This window comes from Andrena cerasifolii, chromosome 9 (assembly GCF_050908995.1).
Source record: "Andrena cerasifolii isolate SP2316 chromosome 9, iyAndCera1_principal, whole genome shotgun sequence".
In the NCBI taxonomy this organism is placed as follows: Eukaryota; Metazoa; Arthropoda; class Insecta; order Hymenoptera; family Andrenidae; genus Andrena; species Andrena cerasifolii.
The window spans coordinates 7549667-7568367 of NC_135126.1; the positions used below are offsets into that span (position 1 = coordinate 7549667).

General features: G+C 44.6%; 3 protein-coding genes and 1 long non-coding RNA gene across 16 annotated transcripts; 1 reads left to right on the forward strand and 3 right to left on the reverse strand.

Moving 5' to 3' along the window:
• Positions 1-1528: 1528 nt before the first annotated feature.
• Positions 1529-5031, forward strand: Hisrs (histidine--tRNA ligase). 3 transcript variants are annotated; one of them, XM_076820231.1, is made up of 6 exons: positions 1529-1908; positions 2291-2599; positions 3134-3346; positions 3439-3660; positions 3751-4252; positions 4341-5031. In XM_076820231.1, the coding sequence occupies exons 1-6, from the start codon at positions 1777-1779 to the stop codon at positions 4808-4810; spliced, it is 1848 nt and encodes a 615-aa protein (XP_076676346.1). In that variant the 5' UTR covers positions 1529-1776; the 3' UTR covers positions 4811-5031. The 3 variants fall into 3 exon arrangements, with proteins under 3 accessions (XP_076676346.1, XP_076676347.1, XP_076676348.1); XM_076820232.1 differs by lacking the exon at positions 2291-2599 and having other exon boundaries at positions 1534-1707; XM_076820233.1 differs by lacking the exon at positions 2291-2599 and having other exon boundaries at positions 1540-1908.
• Ork1 (open rectifier K[+] channel 1) lies at positions 4884-10973 on the reverse strand. Its single transcript, XM_076820214.1, has 9 exons — positions 10782-10973; positions 10499-10666; positions 9952-10406; positions 8901-9077; positions 8267-8644; positions 7606-7868; positions 7261-7434; positions 6048-7190; positions 4884-5984 (listed from the first exon to the last, which is right to left on the reverse strand). The coding sequence occupies exons 3-9, from the start codon at positions 10091-10093 to the stop codon at positions 5160-5162; spliced, it is 3102 nt and encodes a 1033-aa protein (XP_076676329.1). The 5' UTR covers positions 10094-10406; positions 10499-10666; positions 10782-10973; the 3' UTR covers positions 4884-5159.
• Positions 10974-11116: 143 nt separating this feature from the next.
• LOC143373253 (uncharacterized) lies at positions 11117-13140 on the reverse strand. The gene is made up of 4 exons (XR_013086438.1): positions 12284-13140; positions 12051-12195; positions 11448-11567; positions 11117-11325 (listed from the first exon to the last, which is right to left on the reverse strand). It is a non-coding gene; the product is annotated as an uncharacterized LOC143373253 (long non-coding RNA).
• A 423-nt stretch (positions 13141-13563) lies between these two features.
• LOC143373229 (uncharacterized) lies at positions 13564-18641 on the reverse strand. 11 transcript variants are annotated; one of them, XM_076820262.1, is made up of 9 exons: positions 18502-18641; positions 17334-17428; positions 17070-17247; positions 16471-16844; positions 15754-16023; positions 15471-15662; positions 15187-15408; positions 14985-15095; positions 13564-14141 (listed from the first exon to the last, which is right to left on the reverse strand). In XM_076820262.1, exons 2-9 carry the CDS (start codon positions 17406-17408, stop codon positions 14043-14045), a joined length of 1521 nt encoding a protein of 506 aa, XP_076676377.1. In that variant the 5' UTR covers positions 17409-17428; positions 18502-18641; the 3' UTR covers positions 13564-14042. The 11 variants fall into 11 exon arrangements, with proteins under 11 accessions (XP_076676377.1, XP_076676369.1, XP_076676370.1 ...); XM_076820254.1 differs by having other exon boundaries at positions 17334-17512; XM_076820255.1 differs by having other exon boundaries at positions 17334-17516.
• Positions 18642-18701: the final 60 nt, after the last annotated feature.

Genomic DNA, 18701 nt, shown 5'->3' on the forward strand with positions numbered 1-18701 from the left:
AAGAATTCATAGGAAGCTGTAAAATCATGGTCCAGAGGTGCCTACGTATTTGGAATTTGGAATCTATAACTCGACCCGCAAGCGGTCACAGGCAACGTGGGAAGCACACTTATCTGCGGTAGTTTAGCTAAGGAGGGACGTGGACCACAGACGAGTCGTCTGTGGGTGTACTAAGCTAAGTAGAGAACAAGGCAGTTTTCCTGCCTTATCGACCAAAACTTTCTTCGCGGAACGAACACCTGTGTGGGAGGACATGTCCATTATGTTCTTATTAAGCATGTTTAAAACTGACAAATATACCGAGAAAACAAGGTTTTTCCTGGTTTTGAGTCGAAAACAAATCTTCTTTACCGTCAATGATTTTTTTTTTACCTTAGAACTCGGGTAACTACAACAGTTTCAGGCTGATCTTAGGAAGCTGAAACCGGGACTAGGATGAATTCTAGAACCCTCAGGCATTACAGGACATACTCCCACCCAACGCAACCTAGACTTAAACCAACCCTAGTTAGTTACTTTTGTACGTATGTTAGGCACCGCTGGGTGGTGATTTTATAATTTGCTATAAATTCTCATTAATTTTCAATAAGAAACAAAGGCTCAGAAGAGTGGTAGGTGTCTCCTCGAGGTTTATCTTCAAAGTTTTTTAACAAATTAGATATACATAAACAAAACATTCCAAGTACGTAGCCTCTTCGGCTAGGAAGTCTGTATTTTTAAATCATTCGACTGCGACATAAACACATTTGTCGCACACGGTTTTCATCATTTTTGTCTTTATCGTATACGATACAATCCACATCTCACACGTATTTATTGTCAGAGATTGTTTTTCCACGCCGCTGCATAAAAATTGTTTCGAACCATTCATAATTCGTACGTGTTTCGTGTTATCATCGAGGTGGCACCTAACCTCTTCTTTCTAATTCATTATCTTTGTATTGGGAAATACTGTGAGAGCGCCATCTACTAAAGTAAGCTCTGTAATCGGGTCAATCGCGTTACAGGACTGGTGTCACACAAGTTTTGAAACAGTGCAATAATGTTTTTGTCATTAAATAGTCTGTTAAATTTTACAAAATCGATCATCAAACAGTCGAAATTCCCAAATCTGCCAATTACATGTGACAGCTAACCCGATTAGACTGCTTTAATTTTCGCCACCAGATTGCGTAGCGGAAATAAGAAAATGCCAAATTGGAAACCTCCTCCCGAATCGTTAACCCTGTTTCAAATCGTTAACGTACGCGTCTTTCACGAGAAATTCTATCGCCGTTATTGTTCGCGCTTTTTCTGATTTGTTACGCATTACTACTTACTTTCGCGAATTACGAGAGCAAGAAGCTAAAAGTCAATTTTCCTTCTATACCTATATTTGTATTTTCCTCGTACCTATGTGTCTTTAACATTGTCGAACGTTAAAACAAAAAAACAAAATTCCAAATGCGGTATTACCCAAAGAAAGAAAGGAAGAAAAAAGTGATAAATAATATATTCGGCGGTAGTATGTAATATTATATAGAAGTTATAGAACGTATGTACATACGTTCCACGAGCGATATGATTACCTCGATACGATCGTGCCACTGGCGTGACTCACGCCGCTCGCGCGTCGCGTCCTTTCAAGAGAATGCATGGGGAAGCGTGAACAGGGACGAATCGTACGCGATCGTAGAATCAGTGAAATCAGTGGACCGTCGTAACGCGGTAAGCCTGGGCATAATGCGCCGTAGTCTGGTCTGATGGTCTCATAACCTATCGGGAACAGCAGCAGTAATGCCGCGTTGCACGAGACAGTCTGAATCGCACGCTATGGCTGACGAAATCAGAGAAAGTGTGTTGGAACAGGTGAAGGAACAAGGAGAACTCGTACGGAAATTAAAAGCCGCGAAAGCCGATAATACCGAGGTAAAACCGAGGACTTTCAATGTTATAACGATCGTACCTTTTGGAGTTTCTTTTACCACGAACGAAAGTGCGATACCTTCTGGCGACGTCAAGCTTCGTCGCCATGTGCTTTTTGGATTATCCGAGTTTAACGTAATCGAGCGTGACGATTTAGCCAGTGCTATTGAATTTCTTATTCGAGGTACCGAGCTTCTTGCGCGAGAACCAGTATTTCTTTGATCCTATTCAGCGTTTCTCGTTAATTTTGTCTTTGCGACGGAGCGAGTTTGTCGATTTGTAGCTCGCTAAATCTAGGATCTTCCACGCTTTACGTATTTTTCCCCTTGTTTTTCTTCAACATCCGACGCAGATCACACTGTCGCACCCGCTTTCCATTTCTCAGGATTTACCGAATTCTTGGGATATAGAGAGACGCTTTGAAACCCTAAATCATGATTTCGCTGATGTCAGTTACGTCTGTGGCTGGATACCTTCTGCGAAAGACACGGTGTTGTTCGACTTCTGTGTTATGTTCGAGCCTAGACTCTCCGAATGGCCACACTTGAAAAGATGGTTCTCGAACGTTCAAAGTTTTGACAGAGCCGAACGTATCGCGTTCCCTGATCCGGAAGGACCGGTTACTTCCTTAATGAAGAAGGTCGATCTTATAAGTGATCTGTGCCCCTTTGATCGAGATAAGATTGACGAGAAGGTGAGGCAGTCGTTTGCTTGCGAGTGGCGCCGCTATGAATTAAAGGTTTCAGAAATCTGACAACACCTTTCCATTTTTTTTTTTTGCTTAAGTCTATGCTTAGGAGACAATGTTTTCCTGTTTGAGAATTATCCAGTATGGAACTATAGGTTAAAGTCCGACTCTGTAATTCATAGCATTTGCTCGCAAGCTCGTTTACACGGTACTGTCTGTTCTCTTGGCTAGTTTAATAATCGACACTGGGGTGGACTTTTCTCTTTGATTCCGGGTGTGTTAAACGACTACGTTGTTTGCGATGTTATGTCCGATGTGGACCAATGTCGTCCTCGCTGCACGCAAATATTGCCATGCCACGATGCTTTCGGGGCTAAAGGTATGCAAAAGTCATGTAACCATATTCGTTGACTATCGATAAGCAAAGAGAGAGAGAAAGAGATAGAGAGGCGTGAAACTACATCCGTTGCATTAGTGGAACCAATTCAGAGTTCTCTCCCTCTCTACATTTCTCGCTTCAGTCCTGGTTGTTTTGTATAGATAGAGGACCAAGTTGCCAAGTTGTTGGAGCTGAAAGCTCGCCTGGGAGAAACTAATGCTTCGACATCCAAGCTGATCCTTAAAACACCGAAAGGAACGAGAGATTATGGACCGGAACAAATGGCATTACGACTGGGAGTCTTGGATAAAATAATTACAGTCTTCAAGAGACACGGCGCTGAGACTATAGATACACCAGTCTTTGAACTAAAAGTTTGTACCAAACGTCTATGCAACGGGCTGGTTCTGTTTGCGGCTGTTTCCTTCTCTGAACTTCTTGACGAATCGTTCATTTTCCACTCTAGGATGTTTTGACGGGAAAGTATGGAGAAGATTCTAAGTTGATCTATGATTTGAAGGATCAAGGTGGAGAGATTTTAGCCTTGAGGTACGATTTGACTGTACCTTTCGCTAGATATTTGGCTATGGGAAAAGTCTCCTCTATCAAAAGGTATCATATAGCCAAGGTTTACCGAAGGGACAATCCAGCTACGACGAGGGGTAGATACAGAGAGTTTTATCAATGCGTAAGTAAACGACGCGACAGTGTTAGGTCGTAGGAATTTTAACCGCGATTTATTAATATCGATTCGTCTTTCGTTTCTTCCATCGTGAAGGATTTCGACATAGCCGGTCAGTATGATCCAATGATGTCGGACGCGGAATGCATACGCATTATTTCCGAAGCGTTGCGATCGTTAGACGTGGGACCTTACGCGATCAAATTCAATCATAGATCGTTGTTGGACGGTATATTCGCCGCTTGTGGCGTCCCGCAAGATAAATTTCGTGGAGTGTGCTCCGCTATTGACAAACTCGACAAGACTGCGTGGTCGGAGGTCAAGAAAGAAATAGTGGAGGAAAAAGGATTAAATGAACAGGCCGCTGATAAAATTGGAGCGTACGTGTCGCGAGCTGGTGGAGTGGAGCTTATCGCTGAATTGAGGAAAGATGTCGAATTGATGAAACACGAGTCCGCGGTGAAAGGCCTCGAATCTATGGAACTGTTGTTCAAGTATTGCGACATTTTTCGAGTAACGGACAAGGTAACGTTCGATTTGAGCCTGGCCAGAGGACTCGATTACTACACGGGTGTGATCTTCGAAGCGATATTGATCGGTGAGCTCTCAACGTTGAAAATGCGTAACGATCCAGTAGTTAGCTGTTAAACGCGTCTAATTATTTCTTCCTCTCTTGCAATTTCTAGGGGACGCCGTCGGTGTAGGTAGCGTCGCGGGCGGTGGCCGTTACGATAACTTGGTGGCAATGTTCGATAGTAAAAGGAAATCGGTTCCGTGCGTCGGCCTGTCGTTGGGCATCGAACGCATTTTCAGTGTTTTGGAGGCCAAACTAAGTCGCGAAGATTTAAAGACACGTACGACCGAGGTTCAGGTGTTTGTGGCGAGTGCGCAAAAGAATTTACACGAAGAGAGAATGAAAATTTTGTCGGACCTTTGGGATGCCGAACTGAAAGCGGAACAGTCCTATAAAAGGAACGTAAAATTACTCGCGCAGTTGCAATATTGCGAGGAGAAGGGTATACCGCTGGCTATAATAATCGGGGAAGGAGAACTAGCGAGAGGCGAAGTTACGTTAAGAGATGTTGCATCTCGAACGGAAGTTGCTGTCTCTCGAACGAACTTAGTCGCGGAAATAAGGAAAAGGTTACAAAAGTAGTAAGTAAATCACGTTAACAGTGATTTACCCGAGGCTGAGAAAAGGGGGGAGGGAAGTATATTTCTGTGTAAAGTAAATTATACGATAATTTATTGTATCGAATCTTCGAATAAAATTTCAGTCGTTTCGGATGTTGCATCGCTAAGAAATCTATACAAGTATGTACCTGTTGGCGATTAAGCGACACCGATTCGCTGTCACTGCCGCTTTCTCTTTTGTTACATCATCTAACTCTTCTTTTCCACAGTGTTCTCCCCTCATTTTTCCTCCCCTGCGAGTGACTAAGAGAAGAAAGCGTGATCGAAAGTCTCGCTGTGACAACTACCTATTAAATAAACGCGTCCGAGTGTCACGATTTACTCGAGCGAGAACTACTAGGAGCGAGACTACTGGAATCGTTTCGAGGAGCATCGATCGGATCTCTCGAAAAGGAACTTTGAATAGGATTCGCCGTGGGACTTTCTACCTTTACTTCCACGAGCGGCCGCTGTGATTCTGCGTTAGCAGCAACGAGCGACGTATACTCGTTATGATCACTGGCGGCGATCGAGATAATATTATCCGAGAGTGGTTTTTGACAAGCTGGTTCTACGGGTACGACGCAGTCGTAGCCCCTTCCATTTCCACCGGATGATGCTGGCTGTTGCGTACATTCGGTCGTTTGTAACTGCAAATCGACCAGTCGAACGGTTTTGTTCTCGAATCGAACGCTCGGCGGAGAAGTTGTTGACTCGTCGGGAAAGGCGACGCATCGGTCCTCCCGATGGGACGGAGATGTAAATGGCTGCGAATCTTGATGGACGGTGCTTTTCTTGTAGGTGCTGGACGACGACGGATTGAAAGGCTCGGCTCTTTCCTCGAGATCGTCCGTGTGAACGTCGCTTAAACTGAACGCCCTGACTCGACGTCGTAGATTCATTTGACCGATTTGCCGCTGCAGCATGCCGGCCTTCCATCGGGGTATAGCTTTGAGCGGAGGAACGACCGCCGTGCTTGCCCCCGATGGAATTACACTCTGATTTTGAGCGGATCGCAACGAGAAACGTGGACCGTTGATGCGCGACGGTCTTATCGGCGACGAAAGGCCCGGTGCTCCTTCCGTTCGAATAAGGGGCTCCTTGGGCGATTCGAACAGAAATGTCGATTTATTTTCGTACGGCAGTCGCCGTGAGTCCTGAAAGATCGAGTTACTGCTAGCTGCGTCTACGCGAGTAAGCGAGTAAGGGATGAGACTTACCGATAAAAATGGCGAACCACCTCTAGGGGGTGTCGGAGGGCTGATGGGTGTTGCCACTGGCCTCAAGGAGAATCGTCTCGGTCTCGCGGCCGCGGTAGTGGCGAAAGCTAAACTGCTCCTTCTCAAGTCGGCGGAACAACCACCGTTAGATTCGTGCGTGATCGTATCGTGGTTACTTTGCCCGATGGATCCGGGCGGAGGTTGACTCGAGAATAACGTGAAGAGGCTGGGAAGTTTTGGCGGTGCCAGGGAAGCGATCCCCATCTTTCTGCGGGGCCGGGTTCGATGAATGTGATCGTCAGCGGTTGCGGCGGCGGTCCAGCTGTTGTTGCCGGTGGTGTCGCCGACGGTCGCGTGAAGAACCGTAAGTGCCCGCAAAAAATCGGCCAGGCTGGTTTCCTCGAGAAGGGTACTGCCTTCTGTTTCGAGATTGTTCCCGGTACCGGTGTGCGTGTAGTAGTGGAGGTTCCTCCAGTTGGAGGTTGAATTCGTCGAGTCTCGTCTGCCATCGAGACGCGTCGATCCTGGCCCAAACGATTCCTCGACGTCCTTCTCGGCGGTGGCTTCCCGCTCGAGTTCCGAACTCTTCTTCTCCGAGCTCGTGGAGAAAGGATTCCTCCAAGGACCCGACGAGATCAGAGCTTTGCGAAACTTTGAGAACTTTGCCTCTCTGATGCCGCGATCCTTGCTCGACGATTCTTCGATGGTTCGCATTTTCATCAGCTCCTCGATCTTTCTAGAAGCCGCTGGACCGGACCAAGTCCACTCGACGTGTCGGTCCTCGGTCTTGGTCTCGTGCAGCCTGACTTCGCTGGCTGCTCTCGAACGAGGCCTCGGTAATCGAGAAATTCGTTCGTTACCGATCACCCAGCTGCCGGGAATCGAATTCGACGGGGTGTACGTCCACTCCTTTTCGGGGAGACGATCTTTGTCACGATGAATTTCCTGCTCCGCGAGGGTCGTCTGATTCGAACAATCGCCCGTCACGATGTCTTCCGTGGCCGGAGGAATATAGCCAAGAATATTCACCAGTCTCGCCAGTAATTCTGCCGGCTGAACCATCGCGTGGGTCGCGAACGTTGCAGTTTTGTCGATCCTTTGGAGATCGGTTTCGGAGACGACGCGCGCTATTTGATCTTGCCGCTGAATGGAAAAATCAAGGTGAGACGCGTTGGTTCCAAGCTCGCGTGTAATCGCTGAAGACCCTCCTTACCGTATGTGCAACTTCGCTGTTGGCGCGGCGACGAGGTCTCTGATAAGTAGCACTACTACCGGTATCGTCGTCGTCTTCCATGCCGTACGACAAATCACGAAGATCGGGAAAGCTGCTGCTTCGCGGACACTTGGCCGGTGGAATTTCGTAATTACACTCGTCGACGTATACTCTCTGAAACGAATTGCCGTATAATATGTATGTAGGCAAGCGTAAGTACAGTCGAACCTCGATAACTCAAAAACCTCTATAATTCGAAGGTTTTTTCACTTCCCTTGAGATTCAAGTTATCGAGGTTCGACTGTAGATAAGAATCGAGGATGGAAAACGAATGCGCTCTTTTACCTTCACCTTGGACAACTGAAGTTCGTTAAACACGCGGCGCAAATAGTTTATCTCTTTGTTGAATTCGTTCCAGATTTTACTTTGCGTGTGTTTCAAATTTATCGCCAATTTATGCTCGAGTCTCGTGATCTTCTTGCTGCGCATACCTCGAGCGATAAAAGTCATGATCATAACGATGTATCCCAATCCAAAAGAAATCCAGCAAATTAGAAATGTTTTGTATAAAATGAAAAAAACTCCGCTACCTTTGCTGTTATCCTGGCCTGTAGAGTGTGAAACAAGCTCTTCAGCGCTACGGTGTTTGTCGAGTTACGTGTGTGAAAGAAAACGTGCAATCCAATCGCGCTGTTTAAAACGGACATGCACACACACACACACACACATACAGCGCCTACATGTGAAACGGATATATTAGCGCACGTGCTACGTGCGTAAGTACGTGTCTACTTACTTCGAGATGCAAAATCCTCGTAAGCATGTACGAAAAAAAGAAAAAAAGAAAGGTATAATAATGGGCGATATCCGCGCCGTACTTGTTCGTCCTGGCGTTAACTTTCATTCTATCGTTCCGAGATGAATAGACTCGGATAAATGTACGCGAAATAACGAAGCTGAATGTGTACATAATAAAAAGAACGAACGTGATAGAATTATTTCTGACCTGCCACATAGTCGCCGAAACCAATGGTCGTTAAAGTGACGAAAGCGTAGTAAACGGCTTCGTCGTAATTCCAACCCTCGTAATGGGAGAAAAGGAAGGCCGGGAAAAAGATGAACATGACGAAACCAGGCGTCAGGTAAGCGAATATCTGTGCAGCCAGGCCAACTTTTCCCGTTTCAAATGTTGTCAACTTTCTGGGATAGTAATCGGTGCGGCCGCGTTTGTACGATTTATATTTTTCGTGTGCTTTGACGAATACACGTCCAAAGAATTCTCCCAACTGTGCCAGCAGAATTCCATTTATGGGTATGCCTACCAGACCGTAAAATATCATCAAGATGCGACCCAGCATGTTCGTGGGAGCCAAGTTTCCGTAACCTATATTGCGCATACCGAATTATAACGTACGAATACCTTGAATTTTCACTGTATAAATTGCTAATTATAACGGTCTGCAGCTTAATTAGAATACTAATTAGATGCATAGCATGTTAATTGGTATGTAAGTGCTTGCTCTAACAGTTTATCGTAATGGCTTTTGCTATTTCGTTCGGATTTCTTATCTACGAACCCGAGACTACATATAAACCAAAGTGTGTGCGTACTGTACCTTCGATATAGTACGCCTACGTACCTATAGTGCTGACGACGGTGTAAGCGAAGTAAAAGCTGTTATAAAAATCCCACTTGAGTGGATCCGTCTCGCCCTCGGTATAATTGTAAACCGATTTTCCACAGTATCGCGTCAATTTGCCCAGAATTTCGTCGTGATCGTGATTGCGACTAGGCACGTAGTGTGCGTGCAGTAAAGCTGAAAACGTAATCAACTGGAAATCCTCGATCGTTTCTGTATAGAAACATAATGTACCTACGTGCGTTTACGAGTTCTATTTCACTTTCGTGCGCGATTTTCGATACCTATACCTGCGCGTGGTAACGAAATTACTATCTTAACGGCCGTTGATTTACGCGGGTGAAACTAAGAAATTTCAGCGGTTGAAGGGAGAGAGAGAAAGAGAGAGAAAGAGAGAGAGAGAGAGAGTTGTCCGTTAACGCGTCGAAGACGTTTACTTGGAACGATCCTAGGTCGAGTGCAAGTCGTATGCACGGTACGCGATCGTGTATTCGTGTTGGTCCGATAAAATAAGTTATCGGTGACACAAGAGTATCGTCCGCAACAATTGGACGGTAATTTCGATTGGAACCGATTGTCGCGTCGCAATTGACACACCTCGGGCGTTTTACTGGCATTGCCTGTGAAAATTCTACCGCCGAGACCTATAAAACGGCGCAGAGTCAACGATGAATTTTTTTCAACTCAATACCCAAGTTTGGCTTCGAACCAACTACTACGCTTGACAGTAAGCAAGCTTGTAATCGAGGAAAACGGCGATTGCGACCGGTAAGGATTATAAATTGCTCCGATATAATTATGTTTTACGAGTGTCACGGCGCGGTCAAGTGCTTCAACAAATAACCAGCAATGCAACATTTCGCTTTCGCGGATACGGTGCAGATTTTAGTAAACGACAGGCGAACGTTACGCGATATAGAACGTCGGTCGTTCGTCGACGCTTGCTGCCGACGGTTCTTCGTAGCACGATTCACGATAGCCCGATTTCTAAGTGTCATTCATCGATGAAACCATTCACGAGAGATTATTTTATGCGAGCAACTGCGCTCACCGTTGATCTCGATGCGTTCTCCTTTGGCCTTCCTGACGCGTTCGATCTCTAGGCGACCCTCGATATGGTAGAACATCGAGGCACCTAGCAGCAAATAAGTCAAGAACAGCATCAGCAGTACCATCCATTGTTTCTTCGACATGCTTTTGACAGAAGGTTTGCGAATAAGACAGAGAGAGAGGGGGGGGGGGAGAGGGAGAGAGCGACGTCAGGAATAAGCGCGATGCTCTGTGATGGAAAAACGACTCGAGCTTTCGTCGAGTGTCATCGGTTCCCCTTTTCGCCTTTAAGCTTTACTTCTCTTCGAGCTCGCAAACTCGCGAGGCCGCTCGATTTAATCCGACTGATCGAGACGTGCCGCGCGATCTTGTTGGCAGCGATACAGCCCAATTGTAGTCCCTCGCGATCAATCGATAGATTCGTGACAGTTGATCGCGAATCTTACTACCGCGGCACTAAAAGCAGATTACGGACAGTCACGTAGAGACTACCTACGACAAGACATTATCGCGCGATAACTCTGATTTCGCGTCCTTCGGCACCTCACCTTCTTCTCCCTCGGCGACGGCGACGCCGACACTGACGGCCCGGTTAGATATCCGATACTACGATTTTAAGTACCGACAGTCCCATTATCGATAACGCGATCGATTTTTCATATTCCCAGTATCTCTCATTCTTTTCGGGATGAGACCGACTCCGAATACAATGTGTCCTAAAAGAAGAATGTTAAATATCGATCGACTTTATCGCTAAACGTAATCGATAAATGTTCGTCGCGCCGGAACGTTGCAGAAGGAATTCGAGTAGACGTGTGCAAGTTTCTTTACCTGTTTCCTCGCTCGAATCATCGAAAGTCATTCGACTTACTCGATATCGGTGCCTCGTTCGTTTTCTCTTGCGCGTTGAAGCAACCAGGTGAGTAGGTAACTTCTAAATTAAATGCAGGTAGGCAGGCGGGCACGCCGGCGGATGGACTGGCGAACGGACAGACAACGGAGCTAGGAGAACACGCTTGCGTTCAGGAATAATGCGAACGACGTTAAAAGGAGGACGTGGGCCAATTTTCAATTCTTACCGGACACGGAAGAGACGATCCTAACGGAACAAAGGATCGGTGACAAAGGTACTTCTGTCAAAGGCAGCGGTCAATTATGCTGGATACTTTTTCGAATGCGTAGGAAACGCGCGCTGCTGTCGGAGAACTCTGATCGTTTTGATGGGCAGAACTAGACTTATTAGGGACGTTCCTCCGGCGCGTGACTACAATTTTCACAGCTACCGCGCGCAGTTGGCGACAAAAATGTTCCCTTCGACGATGCTCTTTACGTAACGCGTACTGTGTACTTTGTAAAACGCAATATATCCTGCTAGCTGAAAGATCGAAGGACAAGATCGATCGCGCGCATGATTTATCGCGTAGAGAAAACACGTCCATGCCTGCCGTCGTGCCCGCGAATTATATCGGCTCACTTTTTTCTTTCGTAATACTATACCTCCAATTTTTCCATTTCAACGCTTCTATAGTGCGTCCGCGGTCACTCCGAACGTTGAGTTATTAGTAATACCTACCCATGGCCGTTCTACTCTACGATATCCTTCGCCCATAGCTTTTCCTGAAAGCAAAATACAATAACGAAAAGCCTGTTACCCTTGTGCGTACTTATACTTATGTGCGTAATAAAGAGGACGATAAGTCGACGCGCGTTACGAAGAGTAGCACGTCTCACTTTTTTTTCTCACGGACAACTGCATGCGGAAGAAATGAAACCTGCTGCTTTTCGTAACGCGCGTCGAAATGATCGCCGCGTGTGTGTAAAATTCGTAACAGCCATAGTCTGTTGTTTTTATAAAAATAATATGTATCTACATAACATGCAAATGCTCTCTGACGATATTCGTAAGTGGCGCTCGTTGTGGCGCTCGAGCATTGAAATTCGACGTGGTATCTAATTACCTATTCCTATCTGCGGCGAATACGACCCGGCGGTTTTATTTGTCTGGGCTATTTTTCTGTATTATATAAGGAAAGAGGTAACGGTCAGGGAAACGATGAGAAAGTAATTTGCGCATTCACCGCGGAAATATCTAATACTTACCTTTCGTATCATTGATTCCGCCGACTATGCGCGAGTAAAAGAGCTTATCTTCTTTACACATCGAGACGACTTGGAAACAGATACCGAGTAAACGCGGATTAACCAACCGCGGTGGCAGGAAGAGCAAAGTGCTTTCGATAATAGGCTATCGAAAGTAAAACAATAATGTTTCCATCGTGGTTGAAGCGAATGAGATATCCTATCTGAATATCGAGTAAAATTGAAATACATACCTTAATAAGTATGAGGTCGAGCATAAGTATACAATACCGTTTGTAATCTCAAGAGCACAAGTAAACATGTTCGCGTTAACAACTTCCACGTGAAAACTTCTCTCCCGATATGCATATGTACTTCCACGCATCCCCTACTTCACCTTTTCCTTCTCTGTTTGCGCTTTCATTTAACTCCTTGAAATCTTCGGTTTTGCTGTTACCATCCTCGGCGACCCTCCTCCATTCGCTTTACGCACAAATTATCGATTTTTTTTTTAAATACGAGTTACTTTATATTAGAGAGCGCGCGTGTGTATGACTCATCGATCACGCGCAATTGACTAAATGAATCGCAAGGAAACCAGTAAAATGACATGGTAGATCATTCGTCGCGATAAGTAGGTGAATTAAAACTTATAGTCGTTTGTCAAAAACCAAGCATCGCCTAGTTCGTAATTCTTTTCTCTCGTGCTTGCAACTTGCAACTTGTTAAAGTCAGCGATCGTAGTGTCATTCGGTTCGAACGGAGAAGCGTCGGTCTGAATCACAGGGAGAGACGAGTACCGATTGTCAGCACGTACGAAGTCGATCGGCCGTACCGAGGATTGACAGTCGTAGATTTACGTTGTGTCGTCTTAACCGTAAGTAGGTAATTGGTTCGAACGGACGAGAACTACTCCCCCTGATGACCAATTTAATGCTCCTACTACTTTCGGCGGTAGCTGCAAACGATCCATCCTCCCGAAAGTATTTCGTAACGATACCGAGGAGACGTGCCAAGGTTATCAGCCTCGTGAGGAGAAAACCGAATCACGCACGGTACATACGTACATATGTATGTTGAATAACCTGAAGAGTACGTAGACCAGATCTATTGCAACTTTCGCTTTAACAAAATACAGCGAGAAAATAGAGCAGGAAAAGCCAGCGAACTATGTATGAAAACTCGTAGCGTAGAATCCCGCACGAAACCAAGATCGATCCGACGTAACGTCCAGACGTAACTAATACGTTCTCGCCAAAAAATCGGAGCTCATAACCGAACATGTTAATCAAGTTGTTTGGTTAGTAACCCCGTGCTAATAACGATTGGTGCTCTTTTCTGCCGAGGTTGTCGAACATAATCGTTTGCGCATAATTTACACGTCGGATCGTCTTCGTCCTCCCCGAAAACGAAGATTCCACATCGTGCATAATATATTATAGGATTTAACGGGGTAGTCTGACTTTTTGATCACGCAAATCTTTCGCATTGTGTAATATTATCGCATTCTTTACTGAAAACATATATTATCACAAACTGTATAACTTGTCTATATTTTCATATGCCCTTTTCTCGCAACAGCGTATGTACTTATGTCCTGCGCGAAACCTAAACGTCAATTTTATTGGAGAAAGTATCGATCGACTATGGATAGTAGCCGACACGTGAATGTGAAGTAACAGAACGAGTCGAATCGAAACGCATCGGAATGAATCGCATACGAGGTACGTTACAAACGAACGAACAACAAAAAACCAATATGGGAGAGAGAAACTAGAATATTATGAAATGCCTGGCCTCGAGTTTTTCGCGTTAATATGTCCAAGTTTGTTGACGAAAGTTCAATAAGCTTCGATGCACTTGCCAATTTCAGCGCGGCGAAATATGTAATCCATTCCGTGACGCTGAGAAATCATTATTGATTTATGCCGATGCAATTATCAATCGCACATTCAAACATTGAAACGAAACGATCTGTTTAATACGCCAGCGTACGTTGGCGAACATATTATACTAATTCCATCCAAGTTCTATGTCTTCGATCTTTATGTTTAACTCTTCGAATGATGTATCGATTCCAGGCTCATCGAACCCGCCGTTCAACTCGATCTTCTGTGAACACGCGACAGACGTCATTGTTACACAAAAAATTAAAACCGGCTTCAAAATAATAAAAATGCACTAAAAAGTAAAAAATAATTTTTTCCCTTATTTAATCTACGACAGGGTTGACTGACTAGTGGCTCGCGGGCCACCGAGGGCTCCTCCGCTTTACTGCTACGCTGAACGGCCCCCCTCCATAGCTACCAGACTTTGACGATCGCAGTTGAAAAGAGAAGGAAAGAAGGAGGAATCCACTGCGATCGTCAGAGTCTGGTAGGTATGGAGGGCGGCCGTTCAGCGTAGCAGCAAGGCTAGGAGCTCCCGGTGGCTCGCGAGTCAACCCTGATCTACGACTCTCATATTTTTTAATTCGACGCCAGATTTACACAGTGCAAATGATGAGGCGCTGACTTAAAAAATACGAGAGTCGTAGATTAAATAAGGGAAAAAATTATTTTTTACTTTTTAGTGCATTTTTATTATTTTGAAGTCGGTTTTAATTATTTTATTTTTAACTTTTTAGTTTTATATATATTGACACAACATGCTGAGGAGATATGCGCGTACGTACATAAAATAATAATAATTAGGTGACAATAGTCTTTATTATTAACTAGAACTGGCAAAATATTGGGCCAATGTTGATGCAGTGTAGGATAGGACCACCGGGGCATCGCCCTCTTTCGAATAAAAAAAAGATCATCAAAATCGGTCCATATGCTGAGGAGTTATGCGGGGACAAACATAAAAAAAATACATACGGATCGAATCTATAACCTCCTCCTTTTTGAAGTCGGTTAATAATACATATGCATAGCGCGCTCTCGTAGTTTTTCAAATTCTCCAACCAACCTGTAACGCCGCAATCTGCGAAGGATCGCCAACCAGTAGAATCTGCGTTTCGTTGTCACTTAAATCGTCGATCGCTTTGACAATCTGATTTTGCCTATCCTTTTCTGTAACCTTCCGTGCCACCGCCGGTATGAAACGAGAGGAAATTCTTGAAAGATGTTCTCAAAGTGCATAGGAACCGTGAAATATGTATGCGTTGGACTACCTTCAGCGGAGAGCAGCCGCTTTCTCGCGTAACATTAGTCTTCCGCCTGTCCATGCCCCGACTAGTAGATCCTTGAATAGATTCTTTGAAAAAAACATCCACGTTGTCGTCGTTATCGACTAAGGCGTGAACCGTTCTCTTGTGCATTATAAGAGTGCTGCTTTGCCTGTACCTCCTGAAGCAAACTTTACATTCGAACGGTCGCTGTTGTGTATGAACCTGAAAATGAAAATAAAAATGATAATGTATCAGTTACGCGATGCAGCGAACTCGTTACTTACGAGATGGTGTTTATAAAGACTAGAATATTCGGTGAATCTTCTTCCACAGTTTTCAATCGAGCAGACGTACGGTTTCTCACCAGAATGAATTCGTACGTGATTTTTATAATTCGTCGCGCTTGCGAAAGCCTTGCCGCATTTCGGTTGCGTACATTTGTACGGACGTTCGCCGGTATGCGTTCTGACATGAACCTGTTACGCGCAGCGCCACGTACAATACACATACGTATTATAAATATAAATATATGCCGATCTGTTAATGTTCTAGTAGCAGCGGTCCTACCTTTCTGATATTGCTGGTGGTAAAAGAACGACCGCAACCATCGAATGGGCACAGGAACGGACGTTCTCCGGTGTGCGTGCGAACGTGTTTTAACAAATCTCCCGAAGTTTTAAAGCTTTTGTCGCACGCTTCGTTTGGACATTTGTAAGGTTTCTCTCCTGTGTGCGTGCGCAAATGAGCTTTCAAGCTATACCCTGTCGAGAAGCTCTTCTTACATTTGGGATGCGTACACCGATATGGTCGCTGACCAGTGTGAGATCGTTCATGCACCTAATTCGACGATACTGTTTTGTACAAAACTTTGCAAATCGGATCGTCGCTTAACTCGACCAGGCCTGATCATGACGATTATTTTCGGGGGTCCAACAATTTTACCCTTCCGTCTCCGTTTAGCGCTCTACACAGTGAATTTCCATTCATATTACTTGTATGTAGTACTACTTTGTATAAATAGCTTGATCAGTGTACTAAAATATATGATTCCATTTAAAGGAATCTTGGTACATCGAATTATTTCCCCCTCCCCCCGCCGCAACGCACACTCATTTCGGAATAATCAACAGTTTCGAAGATATTCGATATTGGAAGGGATCGACTTAATCACACTATAATGAGAACATGAAGCTGATGTCGCGTGTAAAAGAATGATGTAATTACGTAAGAGTTCCATTCATGGGCAGGCCTGGTTTAATTCGCAACGCAAAAAATATCCTTCACCTTAAGATGATGAGGTGTGCTATAGACTTTCGAGCAGCCCTCCCTTGGACAAGGATGCCTGATCCTCGATGCGGACAGTTTGTTTAATAAAATCTTAGAGTCTTTCTTTTTTAGTTTCCCGCTCTCGATTTCCCATAGATCTTTACCAACGTCGAGATGGCCTGTCACCATGTAGGCGCTGCCGTCGATAAACTCTACCCTCGGGTAAGTGTTTTCAACATTCTCTATGGTAGAGCCACGACTTTGAATCAACGTTGTTGGATCTAATTCCAATTGGAGTGGCTTACCGGTGGTAAATTCTGATACGTCTCGCAATAATATAGCACCTGCTCCGCTCTCCAATTCCAATGTCGCTTGTCCCTTTGACTCTGCTTCTAAGTGTCGAATAAATACATAGTATGGTCGGTATGAAATACAGGAATTGTAGAGTAAGAATTGTGATGTTGGAATAATCTTATCGATACCTTAACAATATTGCTTTTTGTGCGTGCGTTGTAATTTTAATTCGGGGTATAAATGAATCTGTCAAGTGTCATAGTTTGGTATCGATAAGACTATCTCATGTATGCCTGTTTTTTCATTGCGGAGTAATGCCTGACCATCGTCGTTGAAATTATTCGCGACGAATGCTTGGGTTCCATCGGGTAGTGTTACTGCGGTCAGTGTTGTACCACCCAACAACTGCTCGTCCAATGTTAACTCGTTTGTTCGATTGTTCTCTACGTTATCTTCGTTAATTAGGACCGATAAGCACTCCAATATATCCGTACGATTGCCCTGTATAACAAAAAGTACAACTGACAACAGATCGTCAGGCGACGGCAGGTGCGTGTATACTTGATCGGAATTCAAGATGCTGTCACCTGCGTTTCATCGGACATAGTTTCGACATCTCGAGTCACGAGGCAATTCGTGAGCTCTATGTCTTGTGTCGACATATTTTGCTAGAAATCCAGAGCTGCGAACAAACAACGTTTCGCGATGATCGCCGATGATCCACGTCATTATTTTCTGTCTTAGTTTCGTGTCCGCAGGTAAGCATCTGTCTTAAAATACGGTTCATCAACAATCCGTTTGCGATGCATCGAAGATTCGCGCGTTATTACACCGATAATACGGATATTTAAAGGCAGAAGCGAACAACGGTCGCGAGGATTCACGGATTTCTTATACATATATATATATATATAATATATACATATATATAGGTAAAGTTCCGTTGCAACGATCGTGACACGCAACGCGTGAAGTTCACATATTCGTGATAGCGATTATCGTACTCATACACGAACAGCAAGGATGCCTAAAAGTGGTGATATACTACCGAGTGCATTGCCAATTGCGAAGATGGTAATAACGGTTGTAATCGCAGTCGCGATCACTATGTGGCGAAAAGGATGTACCGGAGATACCCAAGCGCGCGAAATCAGTAGCAAAGGCAAGGAATTAGCCATTTTTTTTTTGGCTAACCCGAATAAGTACGAACCACAAATATGGAGTTGAATCGTTTTACGTTTACGATGGCAAGACAGAACACCGAACCGAACGAAACTCGTGTAAAATTCAAATGTCTTTTGTTTCTCTCTCTCGCGAATTCAGTTCTCGGTGTTCGCGCAGCCTCAGGACTCTGTACCAAAGAATCTTGGGAAATATTACCCATAAACTCGGATACCCGCGAAACCGCTTGTCGAATAACATCTATACCTACGTATGTATCGAATAATATGGAAGCAACATTCACTAAATCGTAATAGCGTGAAATGCGTTACTCTATCACTTTTACGCACCATTAGGTAATCAGTTTCGATGAGCGTGAACTTTTTCCTTGGAGCTACATAGTCAAGTGTAATGACGTCCCAGATAGCACACAGCGTCTAAAGACGGTTAAAGACGTCCAAAAGCCGTTCAGACCTAAAAGGGACGTACAATTGACGTCTTTATGACGTCTGTGCTATGTGGGGTATAAAAGATCGATAGTCTTCTCTTATTTAAGATTGCTGCGAAATATTGTGTTAGACCATACGTTCATACCATCTTAATATATGTAGCTACACATTTTAGGTTGTTCCCACTTCATACTTTTGTTTCTCCTCCTTGACAATATCGATGTTTCCGACTTTTGACTGCTGTTTTTACGAACATTTACGGAGCGTATCGTTTCGGGCAGTAAGTATACTTACACACTGGACACCCGGTGTTTCCGCTTAAATGCGTGGCGTCTAGTTTTCGAA

Coding starts and splice junctions, on each gene's coding strand:
- Hisrs (XM_076820231.1), top strand. CDS start 1,777: ATGCCGCGTTGCACGAGACAGTCTGAATCGCACGCTATGGCTGACGAA. Junction 1,909..2,290: donor CGAAAGCCGATAATACCGAG/GTAAAACCGAGG, acceptor TCCATTTCTCAG/GATTTACCGAATTCTTGGGA. Junction 3,661..3,750: donor ACAGAGAGTTTTATCAATGC/GTAAGTAAACGA, acceptor TCCATCGTGAAG/GATTTCGACATAGCCGGTCA.
- Ork1 (XM_076820214.1), bottom strand. CDS start 10,093: ATGTCGAAGAAACAATGGATGGTACTGCTGATGCTGTTCTTGACTTAT. Junction 9,078..9,951: donor AGAACGCATCGAGATCAACG/GTGAGCGCAGTT, acceptor TTACGTTTTCAG/CTTTACTGCACGCACACTAC. Junction 5,985..6,047: donor GTGGTTCGCCATTTTTATCG/GTAAGTCTCATC, acceptor TCGATCTTTCAG/GACTCACGGCGACTGCCGTA.
- LOC143373229 (XM_076820262.1), bottom strand. CDS start 17,408: ATGTCGACACAAGACATAGAGCTCACGAATTGCCTCGTGACTCGAGAT. Junction 17,248..17,333: donor CTATGTCCGATGAAACGCAG/GTGACAGCATCT, acceptor TTTGTTATACAG/GGCAATCGTACGGATATATT. Junction 15,409..15,470: donor GTCTTTATAAACACCATCTC/GTAAGTAACGAG, acceptor TTTCATTTTCAG/GTTCATACACAACAGCGACC.